Below are 18,884 nucleotides of genomic sequence, written 5' to 3' on the forward strand. Positions count from 1 at the left end.
CAGTGCCCAAGCCTGGGTGGGATGGGTCAGAAGAAAGAACTGAAGCCATGAAAACTGCCTGTCTCCCCTGGCACCCACGGGCTGCTGCCTTTGCCTGTAGCCCTTGGGGGATGCAGAGCTCAGCATCCCACTCTTCATTCATGCCCAGAAGCCTCCAGGTCTATGGGCACTAAAACACTCCTGGAGCCACACAATTTTTAAAATAGCTCTTTATAACAGTAACCAGCTGCCAGCCTTATGGTTTGAACTCTGCCACCCGAGGCTCTGCAGCCAGCCAGGCACATACCACCAGGGGAGAGTCTGTGAGGTTCATGGAGTAGGGATTGAGTCCATGTTAGAGCTTCAGCCCAGCTAGTAGCCTTATATTGAGAGGGTCTTTATAACAGAGCCTTATTGTTTAATTTGCATATATTTCTATATATATTATATATATACTGTACTTAAATACTCTCATGGACTCACTCTATTAAACTCTAATACCTTAAGTGTAGCTGCCCTTCACTTTCAGACCAGCCCAACTCCTGCTCCATGGGGAACCAGCACCTTCCCTGTTGCAGGTGTTGCCTTGCAGGGCTGCTGAGGGAGCTGAGTGAGGGCTGGACCCACAGCAGGTACTTCCTCCTGCCTGGTTTCCTGGGGATCTGTGCCTTTGCCTTGGCACAGAGAGAGTCTGTCCTGCACAGACCCAGCTCCATCCCTCAGCTCCTGCAGGGAGGGGTTTTTCCAGCCAAACTCCAGCCCTGAGCCCACCTTGTTCTGATGCAAGTGCATGGCAGTGTGGGTGGGCAGCAGGACAGGCAGGGTCCCCGCCTTGCTGTCCCCAGGGAGCAGCTGCCCTGCTGCTGTCCCCAACTTTGAGCTGAGCTGGGGGGCTGGAGGCCCTTGTTGGAAGTGGGTCCCATGGGGCAGGGCAGGGAGGCTGTTCTGCCAGCTTGGGGCTGGTGGCTCCTGGTCCCCTGGGGTCCCTCGGGCTGGCTGTCTTGGGCTGTGTTATGTCGAGAAAGGCAGAGTCAAGTGCTGCAGGGTAACCCAGAGCAGGGGCTGAGATAGCCCTGGTGCTCTGGAGAGGTTATGGAGAGATGAGAGGCTTGAGCCCTCGGGGCGGGGCAGGGCAGGCTGCACACTTCGGTGAAACATCCGATTTAAACAGGGCTTGTGAGGACAGAGCCAGGGATGTTGTTGCTGGCTGGGACAGGACACGGTGCTCAACTGTCCGGGGAGGTTGTCACTAGAGCAGGGTCTCAGGGCTGTGGGCTTGGCTCTGGGCTGTTGGCAGAGGTGGGGAGCAGTGCCCACACCAGGGACAAGGCAGTGTGAGCCTTCCAGCCAGGGGTGTTCAGCATGTAGTGCTCTGCTGGCAGCAGTGTGGGTGGCTGTCCTTGCTGTCCCCTGTCCCGGCCAGGTGAGTGGCAGGAGAGCAGTGTGGTGGCATTTTAGGGTGGCTTTGGGCATGCTGTGTCAGGCTGCAGTGAGAGGGACCACAGGCCAGCCTGTGAGACCCAGCTGGACCCCTCTGTTATCCCAGGGGCAGGATGGGAGCAGCATGGGGAGCAGCAGAGTGAGGCTTGGCCTGAGGGTGTGGTCAGGAGTATCCAGCCTTGGGGGGCACTGGAGGACAGAGCTGCTGGCCCCAGTGCCAGTGTGGGGAGCAGAGGGGCCAGGGGTGGGTGTTTGGGCTGTGTCTGGGAGCCAGGATCAGGGAGGGGAGCAGGCTGGCTAATGCTCTGGTAACCATGTACTGTGGTGCTGCTGTCCTCACTGCTTTGTGGCATCTCTGCTCTGGAAAAGAGAATAAATTTGTATTTATACTGAGACCTGGGTAAGTGCTCTGGCCTCTTCTATCCGTGCGCCTCGGCTGAATCAGCTCCTGCTGCTGTCCCACCCTGGCACTGCTCTGCAGGGCTGCGGGCACACAGCCTGCCCTGTGTCACCCTGCCTGTCCACACCACTTGAGGCAGAACAGAAGTTGTTCTGGATCCCCAGACACAGGTGTTTACCCCCACCACCATCTTTATCCTCTTCCAGCAAGGTCTGTTCAGGCCATGTGGCTGCCTGAGGTGGGGGACAGGGGCTGTGTGGGGACAGTCCCCCTTTGTCACCCAGGAATTTTGGCTGTAGGAAACCCTTCAGGCCCAGACAGGAGGCAGAGAGCAGTGGGATGCTGGGCAGGTAAGGCAGGTCTCTCCCTCCTTTCTCTCTGAAGCTCCATGAAGTTTTCAGTGCCCAGAGGTGTCTGGGTGCCTCAGTCCCAAGTGCTGCCCATGTTTTCTGTGCCTTTGTGGCACAATAAGGGATTGAGATGAAAAATATTTCAGGGTTAGGGGTCTTGGGCTCTCTCCACTGCCCAGACTTGGCTGATGGTGAAGCCTGCCCAGGACAGACAACTTTTGAGCTGGACCTGCTCTCACCCCTGCCTGGAAGGGCTGGCAGTGCTGGGAAAAGGCCTGACACGGTGCCACTGCAGGGAAGTTTGGGAGACACTCAGGCAGGAGAGATTCAGGAGCTTGAGAGGAGTGAAATGCAGCCTCCTTAACCACCAGAGCAGCACAAAGCGCCCCATCCCTGCCGCGGGCTCCAGGACAAGGAGGGAGGTGTGGAATGCCATCAGGGAAACCGGTCACGCTCAGGAACAAACCCAGCCCAGGGTGCCAGGGAAGAAGACGTTTTATTTCTCGGCCAGCAAAGCTCGGTGGCACCCAGCTGAAAGGCGCTGGAGCCGCTGAGCCGGGGCAGGGATGCTGGCAGTGGCAGGGTGAGGACAGCATTGTTCCCATGTCACGGCTGAGCCAGTCCCCAGCCCCGGGGCTCCCTCTCAGGGTACAGGAGCCCTGCTGCCTGTGCTGTGCCTCTTTGTCAGTGGCCTGGCAGCTGTTCCTCCAAGCAGGGGTGAGTGACCCTGCTCAGGGCTGGTCATGGCCCTGCTCTTGGCTGTGCTGCTCCAGGGGTGCAGCACCCCCTTCTCTGGCTGCGACTTTTGCCCCTCCACCCAGCTTCTCATCTTCCCCAGGGGTGAAGCTCTCTAGGGGGGTGTTGCCTTCCCCAGCATTTTCTTGCCCACTGCCTGCTCCCTGCTCCCTGCAGCTCACCTCTTCCAGAGCCTCTCCAGATGTGTTATCCTCCAGCCCTGAGGACCCCTCAGCTGGACCCAGCCCCTTGCTGGGGGCCCCCAGGTGTGGGGCTCCCTTTGGCTGAGCCTGGGCCTCACTCCCTGTGCCAGCTCCCTCTGCTCCACTGGCTCCTTGCTCCAACCCCTGCACTAACCCTGCTGCCTTTGTCTCCCCTATTGCCCCACATTGCCCTTCTTTAGGCTTTTCTGTTTTTGCTGGTAGACACTCTTTCTCTTTGTCCTTCTCCACTTTGCCTTTCACTATTGCCTCCTCCTTCTTCTCTTTTTCTTTGTTTTCTTCTCCTTCCTTTTCTCCTTCCTTTTCTCCTTCCTTTTCTCCTTCCTTTTCTCCTTCCTTTTCTCCTTCCTTTTCTCCTTCCTTTTCTCCTTCCTTTTCTCCTTCCTTTTCTCCTTCCTTTTCTCCTTCCTTTTCTCCTTCCTTTTCTCCTTCCTTTTCTCCTTCCTTTTCTCCTTCCTTTTCTCCTTCCTTTTCTCCTTCCTTCTCTCCTTCCTTCTCTCCTTCTTTTTCTCCTTCCTTCTCTAATTCTTCACCCTCTTTTAATTTCTCATCTTCTTCTTCTGCTGCCCCCTCCACCTTCTCCTCCCTCTCCACTTTGTCTTCCTTTTCTTCCTTGTCTACCTCCTCCTCCTTCTCCAATTTTCCATCTTCTTCCTCTGCCCCCCTCTCCACCTTTTCCTCTTTGCTCTCCTCTTTTTCTTCCTCTTTCTTCTCCTCTTCCCTCTCCTCCTCTTTCTCATCTTCCTCCTCTGTTCCCAGACTCTCTGCCTTTGCCCCACATGTGCCCAGTTTTACTTCTTCCCCCACTGCTGTCTGATCCCTCCCTTCCACCTCTTCTCCCACAGGCTCTCCCCGGGCTTCTCCTCCTCCTGCTGCTGCCCCTTCACCCCCAGCCCTGGGTGTCCCTTGTTCTGTCTGGTGAACCCTGGATTGTTGTGTTACCTCAGTCTCAGCACCCTGCTCCCCCTGCCCAGGGGTCACCTGGACCCCAGGCTCACCCTGAGGTGCCCCATCACCCACCTCCCTGCTCTCCCTGCCCTTCACACCCTGGGACGACTGGAAGAGGCCCTGATAACGCTTCCGATCCTCCACGTGCTTCTTCCTCATCCTCTCCCCGAGCTGCTTCAGCTCCTTCTTCACGGCAGCCGCCATGGAGGGGTCGAGGTGAGCCACGCGCTGGAAATCCTCCCGTGCCTCCCTCTCGTTCCAGACAGCAGCGTGGGCCTTTGCCCGCTTGAAATAGGCCTTGGCATTGTCTGCCAGGAGAGAAGAGCCCTCACTGGGTGTCCTGCAGCTCAGGGCCACCAGCCACAGGAGCTGGGGACATGAAGCACATGGGGCAGTGGGGTGGACACACCTGTGGGGAGGGCAGGGAGACCTGGGCTGTGCACTGCCTCTGCCCTGCACAAGGAGTGCAGGGATCATCATGGAAAGGGGAATTATATGGTGTGGTGTGTGGGGGGAAACATCATGGGCAGGGCAAACTGGGACACAGGGATTCAGATGACACAGGTACTATCACAGAGGGACGTGGGATGAGCATGGTCATGAATGGGGGATTCAGAGAAGGGAGTCCCTGGGGGCCATGGGCACAGCAGGGGTGGGATGCAGGGCACAGGTACCATTGTGCTTCTGGAGAAGCTCTGTGGTGTGCTCCAGCACCTCGTAGTACTCTCCGAGCTCCAGCTGGCACTGGCAGTAGTTGAGCACCAGGGGTGTGACCAGGCTCTCCAGCTTCAGCCAGCCATCCTCCCATGGCTTCTCCTGCCCCACGAGAAACCCCGGGCAGCTCATGGCTCAGTCCATCCCCTCCCAAACACCCAAGGCACTCAGGGAAGCGCTTTGAGGTGTGACCCAGGCAGGGATAGGGAGGTGTTGGTCCAGCTCACCTTGGCCTGGAGATTCCTGAGGCAGATGACAGCCTCCTGGTACTTGGCTGCCGCCTGTGCGAACTCCCTGCGCAGGACCAGGCGGTTGCCCTCGCTGTGCAGCACAGGCACTGCTGCCAGCTTCTCCTCCTTGCTCATGGCCCAGGTGTCACGTTTGTACGCTGAGGGATCCTCTACCTGCACAAGCAGGAGGAGCTGAGTGGCCTGTGGCAGCTGTTCCTGCTCTGGCAGCCATCCCTGCCATCCCCCTTACCCGGAACAGCTCCATGATGAAGATGAGAGGCTGTGGCGTCCTCTGCAGCTCGTCCAGGTCATCGTAGCCCGTGCTGTGGTAGTCAAACATGTTGCCCATGCCACAGCGGTGCTTCTGGCCCTCCAGGGGGTCCCGTCCCTCTGCAATCCTCCTCATGCCCCTGGAGACCAGGGCGTACATGCCTGTGTGCTGCAAGGAGGGGAGCACCCTGCTCAGCCCTGGGTGGGATGTCTGCACCCCCTTGTCTGGGGCAGCCCTCGTGGTGCTGAGGCCAAGTGACAGCCTGTGGTTGCACCAGACAAGGCTGGAGCATCTCTGGGATGCAGGGTCCTGTGTCCTGGCTCTGCAGGAAGGAGGGAAGTGGGCATCTCTGGGCCCCTCACTCACAATGGTGTCGCACCAGAACTCTGCCACTTCCCCAATCCTCATGGAGCTGAGCAGCGTCTCCCAGATCTCCAGCTTGAACATCTTGCCCACGATGATCTCCATGGGCACACCAGCTTCCCGGCTGTCATCGATCACCGTCCGCTCAAAGTCATCCTTCAGCGTCTGGAAGTGGAAGGTGAACTGCCCCAGAGGGAGCCCTGTGGTGAGACTCCCCTCAGCAGCACCATGACCTCAGCTGTGGGGTCAAGCCTGCTCCCAGCACTGTGCTGATTTGACTGGCAGCTCTCCCTCCACACCAGGGGATTGTGCCTCTTGCCCACTTGAGACAGCAAGCAGATGGTCAAATGTCTTAACATCCATCTATGCTGTAGCTTGCTTCTCCCTATGGATCCTCTTTATAACCCAGTGCAGACAGTGCTCTCACTGTGTGCACCAGGACCTGATGGAACCCACAGTGACCAGAGGCTGGGGAATCTCCCAGGAACAACCCATTGGCACATTTCACTCCTTGGCATGTGGTAGGAAAGGCAGATTTCAGCTACCCCACCAGGGCTGCTGAGCTCTAACAGTGCCAGGGGGAGATGTCACAGGCCCAGTGCAAGGTGAGGCTGTGGGCACTGCCAACTGTCTCTGTGAGAAATGCAGCTGCCTCTGCCCAAACCAGCCCCTCCTGCACCCCTGTTGTGAGGGGTCTCACTCTCCCCTCGACCTGGAGCTGGGCTTGTACAGCATAATGGGCAGAGATGTCAGACCCACTCCCTCTCCCAGGGCTCTGGAGGAACAACCCAGACAATTTACCTTGCTCCCATCCTGCAACTTTGGCAGCTCCCCTTGGCCTCCATGCAGAATCTTCTTTTTGACCCCTTCCACATTTAGCAGGTAGGTTTCTTCCATGGCTGCTCACAGGCACACACCCCAGCACACTCTGGCCCTTCTAGAGCTCCACGTCTTCCTTAGGTGTCTCTTTCTTGACTATCTGGACATACACATTGTCTTCCAGGTTTCTGCCGACTCTTTCCTTTCTGTGTTGAGGGCAAAGCCTTCTCCCCTTGCCCTGAGGTTGTGAGAGGGGTGTCCCCTCCTAGCACACACTCACTGAAGTCCCCGGTGTCCTCTGTTGCTTTCTGTACCCGCCCTTCTAATCCTCTTCCCACCCTGTCAGGTTAATCTGGGATTTGCTTGCATAGTCTATGAGGAATTACAGGAACTCCCTGATCAGGAGGGCCTCGTTCCTCCCACCGAGTGACAGCACTTTTGACCCAGCTCCACCAAGAGCCACTTTGGGGAAGGAGCCCAGCAGTGGTGCCCAGGCATGGCTCCCTGCCAGGGGTTGTGTGGTTGGGAGACCAAAAAGGAACACATCAGGGTTGAAAAGGAAACTTTATTGAGTTTGGTTTGCAGATATAAGCATTCCTCAAACACAAGAATGAACTCTTACCAGACCACAGCCCATCCAACCCAAGGCTCAGTAAGATGCAGAAACCAGCACAGTGCTGTCCTGGGGAGGCGAGTGCTGACTATTTACAGTAAATCTGTTGCTTTGGCTGCTCTCACAGGCAGAGTCCAGTTATTTAGCTCCACCAGCCAAACCCAGCACAGTGGATGTGAAATCAGCTCTTCACATGGACCCACAGCCCAGCAGCACATGTGGCAGCAGAAGTGTGTAACTGAAGCAAAGACTTCAGCCTGGCAGGTGACCACCACTTCCAGCTCTGCTCATGAAGACCCAGGCCCAGTCCTCACTTCTCCATGAGGGACTCCAACTGCTCCTGCAGGGATGCCATCTGGGAAGAGGGAGTGAGACATTACAGTGAGGCACAGCTGGGACCCCAGGCAGCCCCAGCATTTTTGTGTTCTTGCACATCTTCCACCCACACCAGTGGCTGCTCTCCCTGTGTTCTGCCTGGAGCTGTGCTTCGGCTCCTCTGGGACAGAACTGGCACTGCCCACAGGGATCTTAGAGTGAGGACCTCCTGCCTTGGTACCTGGCTGGAACAGAGCTGCCCAAGCATGAAATCTGCCACAATCCTACAGCCATTGCCTTCCTTGTACATGGGTTTGTGTATTATTTGTGTTTTATCCCAATCCTGGCAGCTCTGGACTGCTGACTGGACATGTTTTGGCTCCTTCAGAAGGAAGGCTGCAGCCAACACTACTCCTTTTATCTCCTTCTGCCTTGGGAGGCTCCATGCAACTACAGATGAGGTGCAACCCCACTTGACCTGTAACACTGGAGTTCACAGCAGCTGCTGTGGTAGAAGACTTGAGGAACTTTGTCAGGCCAAGCCTAGAACGGTGTTGTGCCCCAGTACCTCCCACTCCACTGCGGGAGTTTCCTCACCTGCTGCTTCTCTCGCTCTTCCTGCTGCTTGAACTCATCCAGCACGGCCTGGAGACGGGTCTGCAGATACAAACATGGAGACTACAGTCACCAGTGTGTTCTCAACAGAATGGTGCTGCTACAAATGGTGCACTGACTACCACTCCCTTGTCTCCTCCAGTTTCACAGGTTACTTTGCCTCCAAGAGAAAATTCTGGAGTGGGTATGGCCACACCACTGCTGTGTTTAACCCAGCAGGCAAAGGCTCCTGGCTTCTCCAAATCAGCCTGATTCTCCAAATCAGCCAGTGTTAAGCAGATTTGAAGAGACCCCAGGAGACCTCTCACCTTGAGGGCAAGGTTCTCCACTTTCATGATGAGATCTTCCTGGCGCTTCCTCCTGTCTTGAGTTTCCTGGAGTTTACTTTTCAGGTTGTCAATCTGTTTCTGGATGCCCATGGCTGGAAGGGAGAGTGAGCTCAGACCCAGAGCAGCAGCAGAGCTGGGAAGCACAGCCTGCCTGGCATCCCAACAATCCTGCCATGCTCTGCTGCCCACTCACCGATCTGGTTGGACCCCTCATTCTCCTGCTGCTGCCCATCAGACTCATTCAGTTTGTCCTGCAGTTGTCTCTCCAAGTCTTCCTCAGTGTCCATGATGTTCAGATCTTCATCATCATGATGATCCCTCTCATCTTCGTCCTCGCTGCTGCTGCTGATATCATTAAATATCTCCCGCAGCTCATCGTGTTCTAGGTGGGGGACAAAAGAGTTAAAACACAGCTGGTGACCTACCAGGGACCACAGCTAGAAATGAAACAGCCTTCCCCACTGCACCTGAGGAGCCATGGCCTTGCTTATGCCCCGTCATCCCTGGCGAGGAGATGTCCAGGCTGGTGAGAGAACCATGGTTGTCCACTTCTTTTGTTTCATCTTCAGCAATGACTTCCCAGCCTGACAGCAGGAACAGGTGAGTCAAGGGAAAAAGAGGAGCTTGGAAGATGCAGTTGTGATGGAAGAGGCTAAAAATGGCAGATCACTGCCACTCCAACCAGTCTGGCCTTGTACCTATGGATACCCAGGATGAAACATCCCAGACCCCTTCTCTGATGACTTCTGTGCCATTTCAGTTCCTTTTCAGTACAACTGTACTGTCCACAAGAAAGGTCACCCTGAGGAAAAAAATAAGCTTTGAACAAGGCAAAGATGAAGCTCCGAAACTTCAGTGCCTCTGGTGTGTTTATCTCCCAGTGTCCCACACCCATGCAAAGCTCAACTTGCTCTCTCCAGAACCCCCAGGTCACACACACGTCCTGTCCTACTCTTGAGCTTTTTTCCCTCTAAAAGGATACGGACACTGACGGCCTCAGCATCAGTGCTCAGGAGACGCTTCACCTCTTTTTCCACATCAGGAGATTCAATATACTGGGACAAAGATATGGAAGAGAAGACAGACACTGTTAAATGCCTTGTGCAGGCTGCTGGTGCTGCCCAACAAGCCTCTCTTATCTTCTGCTTTCTGCTCAGAATTTGCTCATATTTAACTGTAAAGTAATTTATGCACTCCTCCAAAAACAATCCATCTTTTTTGTACCCTGGTAGGTTGAATGCTCTCACTTTTCTGCTCATACTACATATTTCATAAGACTTCCTGTGTCTGTGCAGTAAGTCCTTGAGGTGTTGACGGTCAACTCAACTCAACTCAGCTCAACTCGACTCAACTCCTTCCCATCCCACTCAAAAGAAGGCTTCATTTTTCATTTTTAAATTAGTCAGGAATTTTACTGCAGTGATATCCAATCTCTCCTGTGGGCTACAAGAATGTCTCAAGTAATTTGTTTCCCAAATGTCATGCAAAATCACACTCAACCCTGTTCCCAAAATCTGCAAAGGAGAGAAGAACAAGTCTTCCCAGCCTCAGGGTGCTGCATCTCCCCAACACCTTGCCTGGCTTGTGCATATGCACAGAGACAGTCTCTGAGCTCCATCTGTTGTCACTCCCCCGGCTGAAATGACAGTGGTACTATTTGGGGAAGGGAATGGGCCATGCATACAGAGAAGATTTAAGCTGGGAAGGCAGGAATGAGTGAAGCCTCATTTCCACATGAGTCTTTCTTCCTTTCTTCTCTATGAGCAGGAAGAGATGTGGTGTGGCAAGGCAGCCACAGGAATGAGGTCCAGCAGTACTCTGCACTCTGAGGATTTTCCTCTCAGAAGCATCTTGGAAAATACAGAGGAAGCATCCAAAGAAGTGTTTAAATCTACTATCCTACCCTCACCCTCATCTCAGGCAAGGAAAAATGAACAAATGTTAAGGAAATACATGACTTCTGGAACAGTCACAGTTACAGCTCTCATATCTCTGCCCTCCTAGCCCTTGGGTATTTCATCTGCCTCTGGGTGAGAAGCAGCTCACCTTCTTCTTAGCTGTCTTCCGGAACCGCCGCTTCCGTACATTTTTCAGGGGAAGAGTAACTGTGATAGAGGAAACAGATTTCATGTTTCAGGCAGATGGCCCAGTGAGAGAAGCACGTGTCAGAAGGGAGAAGATCCCTTCTGCAACAGAGAGAGCCGTGGAAAGGAGCAGCAGCACTGCCAGTTCCTGGCAGCTGGGAGCATCCTGCTCAGATGGAGGGTGCTGGGGTGGAGGGGCTTGGCACAGCCTCTACTCACTGCCATGGTTCCATATGAATTTCTTCTCTCTGTCCTTGTCCTTCTTCTTGTTTGCCTTGGGGTCAGTGGTCACAGTTTGCTCTTCCAAAGGAGGGTAGAGATCACCATCCACAGTGCAAACAAGCATCTGGAATCCCCAAATGAACACAAGGAAGTGAAGGAACAGTGACTGCCCACTGCGTGTTGTGAGCCAAAGGGAGTCAGGGGCACAGGGTGTGGGAAACACAGCTGCATCCCCAGCTCAGCTGGGTACAGCAGGAGTTAAGCTGTCACAAGGATAATCACATTTCACACTTCAGGAATGAGGTCTCTACACACCAAGTGGAATGGGGGATTTTAAACTGCTAATACTATGAGATACAGGAATTGGGTAAGTTATAACAGGTGTCCAGTTCCCAAAGTGTAAAAAGGCTTTCCTGGAGAGGGGAGCAATGCATTAAGCTGTTGGTGCAGGCAAGAAGGACAGCTCATACCTGGCAAATATCCGCAGTCTTGTAGAAGGTTTTCTTGTCAATGGTTTTCAGGCTCTCGATGATGCAGGGCAGATCCACCAGCTTGGCTGCCAGCGGCACGCGGTCCACACGGACAATGCCATGGCGCCCGTCCGCTGGGGACAACCAGGGACAGGTCAGAGGCTCAACAGCCACCCTGGGCAATACAGCCCTGGGCAGTAGGAACTTCACAGGACAACACATGCAAGTGGCACAGCTTCACCTGGCCTGGGCCTGCTCACTCACCGTGCAGCTCAATGGTGAGCCTGTCCTTCAGGTTGACATTCCCGGACTGGACTGCTCGCCGCACAGTGGAGGCATATTCCTGAGAAGGGAATTCTTCAGGAGTGGCTGTGCTTCCTCCAAGAGTTACCAAAGGCTTCTGCCCAACCTACCCAGCTTTAAACACCTGCCATCCACATGCTGGACAGCAATGGCAAGACCCACTTCCAGCAAGCTGCACCCTCCTCCCAACACCACATTAACCCCACAGTTCTGCAATTCTCCATACACAGCTGTGACAGAGGTGTGAAATCCCTGGCAGAGACACCTGCCAGAGCTCCACAGCACTCTGGGCAGTTAGGATCCCCTCACCAAGCCATTGTGGTCTCAGTAGGACACAGTCTCACAGAATCCCAGAATAACTGGGGTTGGAAGCAGAGATCATCCAGTCCACCCACCCCCCGCCAAGGCAGGGTCACCCAAAGCAGGTGATGCATGAACACATCTAGGTGGGTTTGGGATGTCTCCAGAGAGGGAGATTCCACAACCTCCACGGACAGCTGTTTCAGTGCTCTGCCACTCTCAATGGAAAGTTCTTCCTCATGGTGAGGTGGAAACTTGTGCTTTAGTTTATCATCCTGGCACCTCAGTTTTCTGGGCACCACAAAAAGAGTCTCAGCTTTAAGCAGCTAACAAACAGCAACAAGGGCACTTACAACCACTGCTGCTAAAGAGCCAGTAGTTGTTAAACCTCTATCCTTACAGAAAGGTCCTCCCAAACCCTCTAGGTTGTCTCTGAGTGGCAGGGGCACCTCCCAAAGGGGTGGGAACGGGCTGGCCAGGCCACAAAGCACCGGGCCTGCTTCCACATCCCTTCCCACACCCGCAGCTTCCCCAGTGCCTTGTGAACCCCTGCCCGCAGGCCGAGCTCGGTGTGACCCGCGGGGCCCGGGCCGGGCCGAGCTCGGTGTGACCCGCGGGGCTCCAGGGCCGGGCCGAGCTCGGTGTGACCCGCGGGGCCCGGGCCGGGCCGAGCTCGGTGTGACCCGTGGGGCTCCAGGGCCGGGCCGAGCTCGGTGTGACCCGCGGGGCCCAGGCCGGGCCGAGCTCGGTGTGACCCGCGGGGCTCCAGGGCCGGGCCGAGCTCGGTGTGACCCGCGGGGCCCAGGCCGGGCCGAGCTCGGTGTGACCCGCGGGGCTCCAGGGCCGGGCCGAGCTCTCACCGGCGGCAGCCGCAGCACGAACTGGCTCTCGAGCTCGTGCGGAGCATCGTCCTTGCCCTTGCTCATCCCGTCTGCTCCCGCTGTACCGCCAACACGCCGTCAGCCGGGCCTCGGGATGGCTCCAGCACGGAGCCCCCAGCGCAGGCCGGCGGCCAGGGCCGACCCCAGCCCCGCTCCCGGTCCGGTCCCGGTCCGCTCCCGGCTCTGCCCGCCCCGCGGAAGCTGCGCCCGGCGCCCCGCCCCTTCCGCTCCGTCCCCGTTCCTGTCCCGCCCGACCCCGTTCCTGTCCCGCTCTCACCCCGTTCCTGTCTCGCTCCTTTTCCGTTCCCGTCCCGCTCCGTCCCCGCCCCGGCGGTGTCCATGGGGCCCGGGTTCGGCGCGGGGCTGGGGCTGGCCCTGGCCTCCAGCGCCTTCATCGGCGGCAGTTTCGTGCTGAAGAAGAAGGGGCTGCTCCGGCTGTGCGGCCGCGCCAGGGCAGGTACGGCCCGTCCCGCTGCCTCCCCCGAGGGCCGTGATGAGAGTTGTGTTTGGCTTCATCGGAGGGTTTTTGTTTGTTTCCTCCGCACGCAGGGCAAGGAGGGCACGCGTACCTGCGGGAGTGGCTTTGGTGGGCAGGGCTGCTGTGCAGTGAGTACCGCGCTCGGACCTGTCGTGGGATCACGGAATGGGTTGGGTTGGTGGAGACCTTAAAGATCAGCTCGTTCCAGACCCCTCCCATAGGAACACCACTATCCCAGGTTGCTCCAAGCCCCTCGAACACTTCCCAGGATGGGGCAGCCGCAGCTTCTCTGGGCAACCTGTGCCAGGCCCTCCCCACCTTCCAGGGAAGAATTTCTCCGTGGTATCTTATCTAAACCTACTCGCTCTCAGTTTCAACCCATTCTCCCTTGTCCTGTCACTACATGCCCTTGTAAAAAGTCTCTCTGCCTTTCTTGTAGGCTCCCTTTGCACAATTAAGTGATTCCACAGCCTTCTCTTGTAAGAGTGTGGTTGTTTGTGGTTGTTTCCAATCGCTTTCATGTTTTATTACCATTTTTATTTGACTGCTACTGCATCATCAGGTTTCTCTGCTAAGCAGGAGTTGAGGAGCTGGTTTAGCTGGGTTGGGTTGAGTGCTTCTAAAGTGGCCTGCCCTGAGGATGAAGGATAATAGCACATCCAGCACTGTGTACAGCAATTTCAGCAGCTTTACTTTACACTTTCCAATGTTAAGAACCAACTGTAACTGATTTACCCTTTAAAAAGCTTTAAAGCTGTTCCAGGAGAAAGGACAGATGTCTTTCAGCTTTGTGGAAATTACAAAACTACTTTCCTGTGGTTGCTGCTCACTGTAGAGGCACGTGAGTAAGGATCACTGTGCACAAGACTGAGCCTTCTCTTCCCAAGAAAACCTGTGTGGGGCTTCTGCTTGTTCTTGCTGGTGCTGTTCTTCCCTGGTTGCTCAACACACCTCCGAGAAACAGGATGCCCAGGAGGAAACTGAGGCTTTTCTGACTACACTCCAGCTTGTATTACGGTGAATTGCTCCCACTTTGATCCTCACAGGAATTTCTTTTGCAGTGGGAGTTGGAGAAGCTGCAAATTTTGCTGCCTATGCCTTTGCCCCTGCAACACTGGTAACTCCACTGGGTGCTCTGAGTGTCCTGGTTAGGTAAGCACCCTCAGAAACATCCTCACTTCACCTACCAGCTCCCAGTGATGAAAGCAGTTGCTCTGCTCTCTTTCCTCAGGTGTCCCATCTCTCGTCCTAATTGGTTTTGGATGGGTGTTTTTTTCTTTTTTGCTTTTTCAGTGCAGTTCTGTCTTCCATCTTCCTGAATGAGCAGCTGAATGTTCATGGGAAGATTGGCTGCATCCTGAGTATCCTGGGCTCCACTGTGATGGTGATCCATGCTCCACAGGAAGAAGAGGTTTCCAGCCTGGAGTCAATGGCAGAGAAGCTGAAAGATCCAGGTACTAAAATAAAAGGATTCCTGTTGACTTCAGGTTAATGACAGTAGAAGGTGGGATACAACTTGGATAGATTGGAAAGGACTGAACTAAATTGTAATTGAGCTGTTTTTTGTTCTGCACATCCCTCTGGAATCATTAATAGTTATCCAGTGGGCTGGTTTTTTTACCCTCTGTGAGATATAGATGCAAAGAGTCAGGAGCAGGGAAATGAGGTGCACCTGTCAGCAGAAGGGATTGGCCTGTGGCAGTGTCAGGAATTGCAGAGGGTGGTAGTGGTGTGGCTGAGAGAAGACAGAGGAGGAAATTCAAGGCAGAAGAATTCAAGGCAAAAGAATTCAAGGAGCTATGCCCAAGATCAGGTAGTCCTGGTATTTATGTTAGAAGATGAATCAAGTCGCAAGGATATGATGTAGGCAATGGAACAAATGGCAGAATAAGCCAAAAGAGATGGAGGAAGGAAGCATAAGGAGAAGAGCAAAGCAGAGTAACAGGTAGATGTTGCTGCTCATGAGGGGGAGCACTGGCAGGGAATTCCTGTGATGTAGCACTTTGCTTTTTATCCCACCAGTCTGCAGAGTTCAGCCATGGCTTCACAAACCTTCCTGGATCTCCTGCTGGACTGGCCAAAATCCCCCCAGCTCTGTTAGTGCTGTGGAGCCTGGCTGTGCCCATGCCCTTCCCAGCAAACTGTATCCCCAACAGCCTGACTTGTGATCACACTGTAATGAGCTGTTGTCTCTGCAGCTTTGCTCAGGCTTTCCAACCCTGTTCCCTTCAGATGGAGGCCAGAAAGGCTGAGGGGGCAGTTATCTGCCTGTTTTCCATCTCTGCTTTCTGTTCAGTCTTACCTGTCACTGGTGCTGTTGTGTTCTGATGAGAGTTGTTGAATTTTTCTTTCCCCAAGGATTCATTGTATTTGCTGTGTGCGTCCTGGTGAGCTCCCTCCTGCTCATCTTTGTGGCTGGACCCCGTTATGGACAGAGCAACGTCCTGGTTTATGTTTTGGTCTGCTCTGCCATTGGCTCGCTGTCTGTGTCCTGTGTCAAAGGCCTGGGGATTGCCCTCAAGGAATTGTTCTCTGGGAAGCCAGTCCTGAAGGAACCCCTGGGCTGGGTTCTCCTGGTGTGCCTGGTGATCTGCATCAGCATCCAGATCAACTACCTGAACAAAGCTCTGGACATTTTCAACACCTCTGTGGTCACACCCATTTACTACGTGCTGTTCACCACGGCAGTCATGACGTGCTCAGCCATCCTCTTCAAGGAGTGGCAGCACATGGTGCTGGCCAACATCATCGGCTCCATCAGTGGCTTCCTCACCATCGTGTCCGGCATCTTCCTCCTGCACGCCTTCAGGGACATGCCCTTCAGCCCCAGCCTCCTGCCCCTGTTCCTGCAGCCAGGCAGGGCACAGCCACACCCGCCCTGGAGCAGTGCAGACAGACATCAGACCTGCCAGCACCAGCCTCTGCTGCCCTCCGAGGACAAGGGCTCTCAGAGTGCAGAGGAGGAGGAGGAGGAGAAGTGAAAGCGGGTGAGGAAGCATCCGAACTGCTGGCTTCCTGCTCCCACTGACAAGACTGAAATGCTGCTGCAGGAGCAGGAGCTGTGAGTTACCCTCTGCCTGCCCCAGGCATCACACACTGACAAGAGGCTGAGAGGGCCAGCAGCCTCCTCCAGGAGCCCTGGGAACTGCCCAGCTTCTGGCATCCTGTGCTTCTTCACTGTTCTTTTATGTGGAGAATTGATCAGCCCTCATCAGGACTCAGACCTCAGCTGTGCAGAGAGAGGCCTGTGGCACTAACACAGTGCTAACCCTGACTCCGTGGCAGGTCACACATTTGAGGAGGCTCACACTGTTTTTTAAAACCAGAATTAACAGGTACAAAACGATTTAACACAGTGCTAAGTTTACACAGAGAGAAAACGGATGTCTGGCTTTAAAGGGGACATACAGAGAGTATTAATGCAAAAATTCCTCTGTCAAGTACTTGGTTTTGCTCACTCTGCTAGAATTTATTTACAGATTCACATCCAAAACCAGAATACAGCCCAAATTGGGAAACTTCAGTGGTGCTGCCACTTGCTGCTGTGGTTCTTACAGAGGGACCAACCTCTTCATGCAAGGTCTGCTGTGCAGGTTGATGCAGCTTCCTGTATTCTATTAAAAACTGATCTATTCAGTTACCAAGTGGTGAGTGATTTAGACCAAGGGCTGGGCAAACACTGGAAGGCGTGGAGGATCACAGGGGTAGGAAGAACTCTGTGAGTGCTCCTGAGAAACTCGTTAGGACAGGAGAGGGAATCACCTGCTCTGGGAACCTAGTCCTTAGCTACTGAGGTATGTTTCTGACAGGTAACTAGACAGTCGTGTCCTCACTGACATGGGTTTACATTTGCATAGCTGCTGAACACGTCCTGAGTTTGTTCCCAGGAAGGCTGCTGGCTACAAACCACCCACCTTAGGAGCTCACACTCTCTGTCCAGCAGCTCCTGCAGTGGGCTGTGTGCAGAACTGCTTTACCAAGCTCCTGTGTAGAGCCCCAGACCACTGTCAGTGGCACTCCAGGCTTCCCTGCAGCATACGAGCACTGCTGAAATGCTGCTGCCTTCCCAGAGAGCTGAGCAGTAGTTTGTTTTTCCAGTTTGAAGCTCCTCTTTGTGTCCTGGGGGCAGAGGTCCAGAAGACACACCCACAGGCCTCTCGCCTCCACAGGTGAAGGGGCACGAGGTTATAAAGCAGCTGGTTGGTTATTCCCTGCATTTAGTCTCTCTAAAGAAAGGACTCTCCAGGACAGGAGGTGTTAACCTTTTGGGGAAGAAGAGGAAAGGCCACAGCCTCTCCCAGAAACAATTTTGATTCATGAGACCAAATAAGTTGAGCAACAAATCAGAATTCAGAAAAGGCCTTCTAGCCAGAAGAGAGTTCTACACCCTTCGTACTAATTTTGCCATAAATAGGATCACTAGGAAGGAGGGGGAGTGACAAGAAGGCCAGATTTTCCATTCTCAGCAGGGATCTATCTGAAAAAAGGAGCATCTCATATTAAAAATTGACCCAGTTAATATTTATTACATTTACCCAGGGAAAGCAGTTAATGGAGCAAGTCAGCATTGACAGAGTTGTGCTGCAGTGTGAAAAATTGGTCACTTGGCCATATGAACGGTTTGCCTATGGAAGCCTGGAAGTATTTTCCAGCAGTGGCACTGCCTGGGATGATCACTGTTCCCAACATGCTCTTCTTGCTCAGGGTGCCTGTCCCAGCCTGTGCAGCACAGCGATGGTGCCCGGGGGCAGGTGAGGAGGATGTGCCCAGCAGGGCTGGTTTGTGCAGCACTCTTTTAAGGCAGCAACCAGGGGCTGGCCTCACCCAGAGCCCAGCTTCCCATCAGTGCTGTAAGCATCCATGAAATGAACATCAGCCCCCCTGTGCTCAGCCGAGGGGGCACATTCCAAATGCTCCCTGCACGGCACCGGGGGCCCGGAGCAGCACATCACCCCGACGTGGAGCGTCCTTGTGTCTGTGGTGGGCTCTCATCTGGCTGCAACTTCCCCGAGACTGGCATTTAATTAAATCCTAACCACGCCCCCCCGAGCTGCTCCCGGCTCCTGGGGCAGCGGAGTGACCAGGAGTGGGCGAGGGCCTGGCCTGGCCTGGCGGGGGCTGGGCTCAGTCGGACAGGCTCTCCGAAAAGGCCGACTTGGACTTCTGCGTCTGCTCCAGCCGGTTCAGGATGAACTGGCTCGTGTCGATGAAGCGCTCCACGCAGTTCACGAAGCACGTCTCGGCCCGGCTGTCCAGCTTGGGGCCCGGCTTGTCCATGCACTTCTCCTGCACACAGCGGGGTCCCGTTGGCACCGCCGCCCACCCCGCCCCGGGGCCGTGCCTCCGGGCATCCCCAGCCCTGGGACAGGCTCTCCCCGCCCCGGGATCCCGCTCCTCTCGGGCCCCTCACCCCCTCAGAGCCCTCCCCAGCGCGGCTCTGCCCGCCCCTCCCGCTCTCTGCTCACCGGGGCTGGGGCTGCTCCCGCGGCGGCTCCATTTTGGCCCCATCAGCCTCCTCCTCCTCCCCCCCGGGGACAAAGGTCAGCGCGGCCTCCCAGCCCGCCTCGCCCCACCATCGCCACCGTGTCAGCGGAGCCGGCGGCCCTGCCCGCCGCGCCCGTACCCAGCACAGCTCGGTCATCTGGTGCACCAGCTGCTGGAAGCGCTGCTTCTGCGTCTCCACCTCGATGAAGCGCTGGAGCTGGGGGTCGGCCCCGCCCAGCCCGGCGGCGGACGGCGCGTCCATGGCGCTCCCGGTGTGCCCCGGTCCCTCCCGGTGCCGCCGCGCCGCGACCTTCACGTGC

The 18,884-nt window shown here is 55.3% G+C and overlaps 4 protein-coding genes across 4 annotated transcripts; 1 reads left to right on the forward strand and 3 right to left on the reverse strand.

Moving 5' to 3' along the window:
* Positions 1-2,900: 2,900 nt before the first annotated feature.
* LOC310917703 (aryl-hydrocarbon-interacting protein-like 1) lies at positions 2,901-6,548 on the reverse strand (the record flags this gene model as incomplete). The annotated part of the gene is made up of 7 exons (XM_083876197.1): positions 2,901-3,443; positions 4,146-4,381; positions 4,748-4,889; positions 5,015-5,191; positions 5,268-5,456; positions 5,655-5,834; positions 6,453-6,548. 7 exons carry the CDS (start codon positions 6,546-6,548, stop codon positions 2,901-2,903), a joined length of 1,563 nt encoding a protein of 520 aa, XP_083732323.1.
* A 467-nt stretch (positions 6,549-7,015) lies between these two features.
* Positions 7,016-12,777, reverse strand: TAF7L (TATA-box binding protein associated factor 7 like). The gene is made up of 11 exons (XM_083876522.1): positions 12,582-12,777; positions 11,383-11,461; positions 11,119-11,252; positions 10,646-10,772; positions 10,389-10,447; positions 9,325-9,397; positions 8,810-8,926; positions 8,536-8,724; positions 8,322-8,434; positions 7,996-8,055; positions 7,016-7,438 (listed from the first exon to the last, which is right to left on the reverse strand). The coding sequence occupies exons 1-11, from the start codon at positions 12,645-12,647 to the stop codon at positions 7,394-7,396; spliced, it is 1,062 nt and encodes a 353-aa protein (XP_083732648.1). The 5' UTR covers positions 12,648-12,777; the 3' UTR covers positions 7,016-7,393.
* A 109-nt stretch (positions 12,778-12,886) lies between these two features.
* Positions 12,887-17,804, forward strand: LOC310917771 (magnesium transporter NIPA2-like). Its single transcript, XM_083876288.1, has 5 exons — positions 12,887-13,059; positions 13,152-13,208; positions 14,142-14,232; positions 14,374-14,534; positions 15,439-17,804. Exons 1-5 carry the CDS (start codon positions 12,942-12,944, stop codon positions 16,059-16,061), a joined length of 1,050 nt encoding a protein of 349 aa, XP_083732414.1. The 5' UTR covers positions 12,887-12,941; the 3' UTR covers positions 16,062-17,804.
* Positions 17,580-18,856, reverse strand: TIMM8A (translocase of inner mitochondrial membrane 8A). Its single transcript, XM_083876289.1, has 2 exons — positions 18,704-18,856; positions 17,580-18,366 (listed from the first exon to the last, which is right to left on the reverse strand). Exons 1-2 carry the CDS (start codon positions 18,824-18,826, stop codon positions 18,205-18,207), a joined length of 285 nt encoding a protein of 94 aa, XP_083732415.1. The 5' UTR covers positions 18,827-18,856; the 3' UTR covers positions 17,580-18,204.
* Positions 18,857-18,884: the final 28 nt, after the last annotated feature.

This window comes from Zosterops lateralis (assembly GCF_965231275.1).
Source record: "Zosterops lateralis genome assembly, chromosome: 21".
Classification (NCBI taxonomy): domain Eukaryota; kingdom Metazoa; phylum Chordata; class Aves; order Passeriformes; family Zosteropidae; genus Zosterops; species Zosterops lateralis.

What these genes read in the sequence shown, in the direction of transcription:
- LOC310917771 (XM_083876288.1), top strand. Translation starts at nt 12,942, where the DNA reads ATGGGGCCCGGGTTCGGCGCGGGGCTGGGGCTGGCCCTGGCCTCCAGC. An exon ending in GTGCGGCCGCGCCAGGGCAG is followed by an intron (nt 13,060 to 13,151) that starts GTACGGCCCGTC and finishes CTCCGCACGCAG; the next exon opens with GGCAAGGAGGGCACGCGTAC. An exon ending in GTGGGCAGGGCTGCTGTGCA is followed by an intron (nt 13,209 to 14,141) that starts GTGAGTACCGCG and finishes TTTCTTTTGCAG; the next exon opens with TGGGAGTTGGAGAAGCTGCA.
- TAF7L (XM_083876522.1), bottom strand. Translation starts at nt 12,647, where the DNA reads ATGAGCAAGGGCAAGGACGATGCTCCGCACGAGCTCGAGAGCCAGTTC. An exon ending in TCGTGCTGCGGCTGCCGCCG is followed by an intron (nt 11,462 to 12,581) that starts GTGAGAGCTCGG and finishes TTCCCTTCTCAG; the next exon opens with GAATATGCCTCCACTGTGCG. An exon ending in GGAAGACAGCTAAGAAGAAG is followed by an intron (nt 9,398 to 10,388) that starts GTGAGCTGCTTC and finishes TCTTTGTCCCAG; the next exon opens with TATATTGAATCTCCTGATGT.
- TIMM8A (XM_083876289.1), bottom strand. Translation starts at nt 18,826, where the DNA reads ATGGACGCGCCGTCCGCCGCCGGGCTGGGCGGGGCCGACCCCCAGCTC. An exon ending in AGATGACCGAGCTGTGCTGG is followed by an intron (nt 18,367 to 18,703) that starts GTACGGGCGCGG and finishes CGCTGTGTGCAG; the next exon opens with GAGAAGTGCATGGACAAGCC.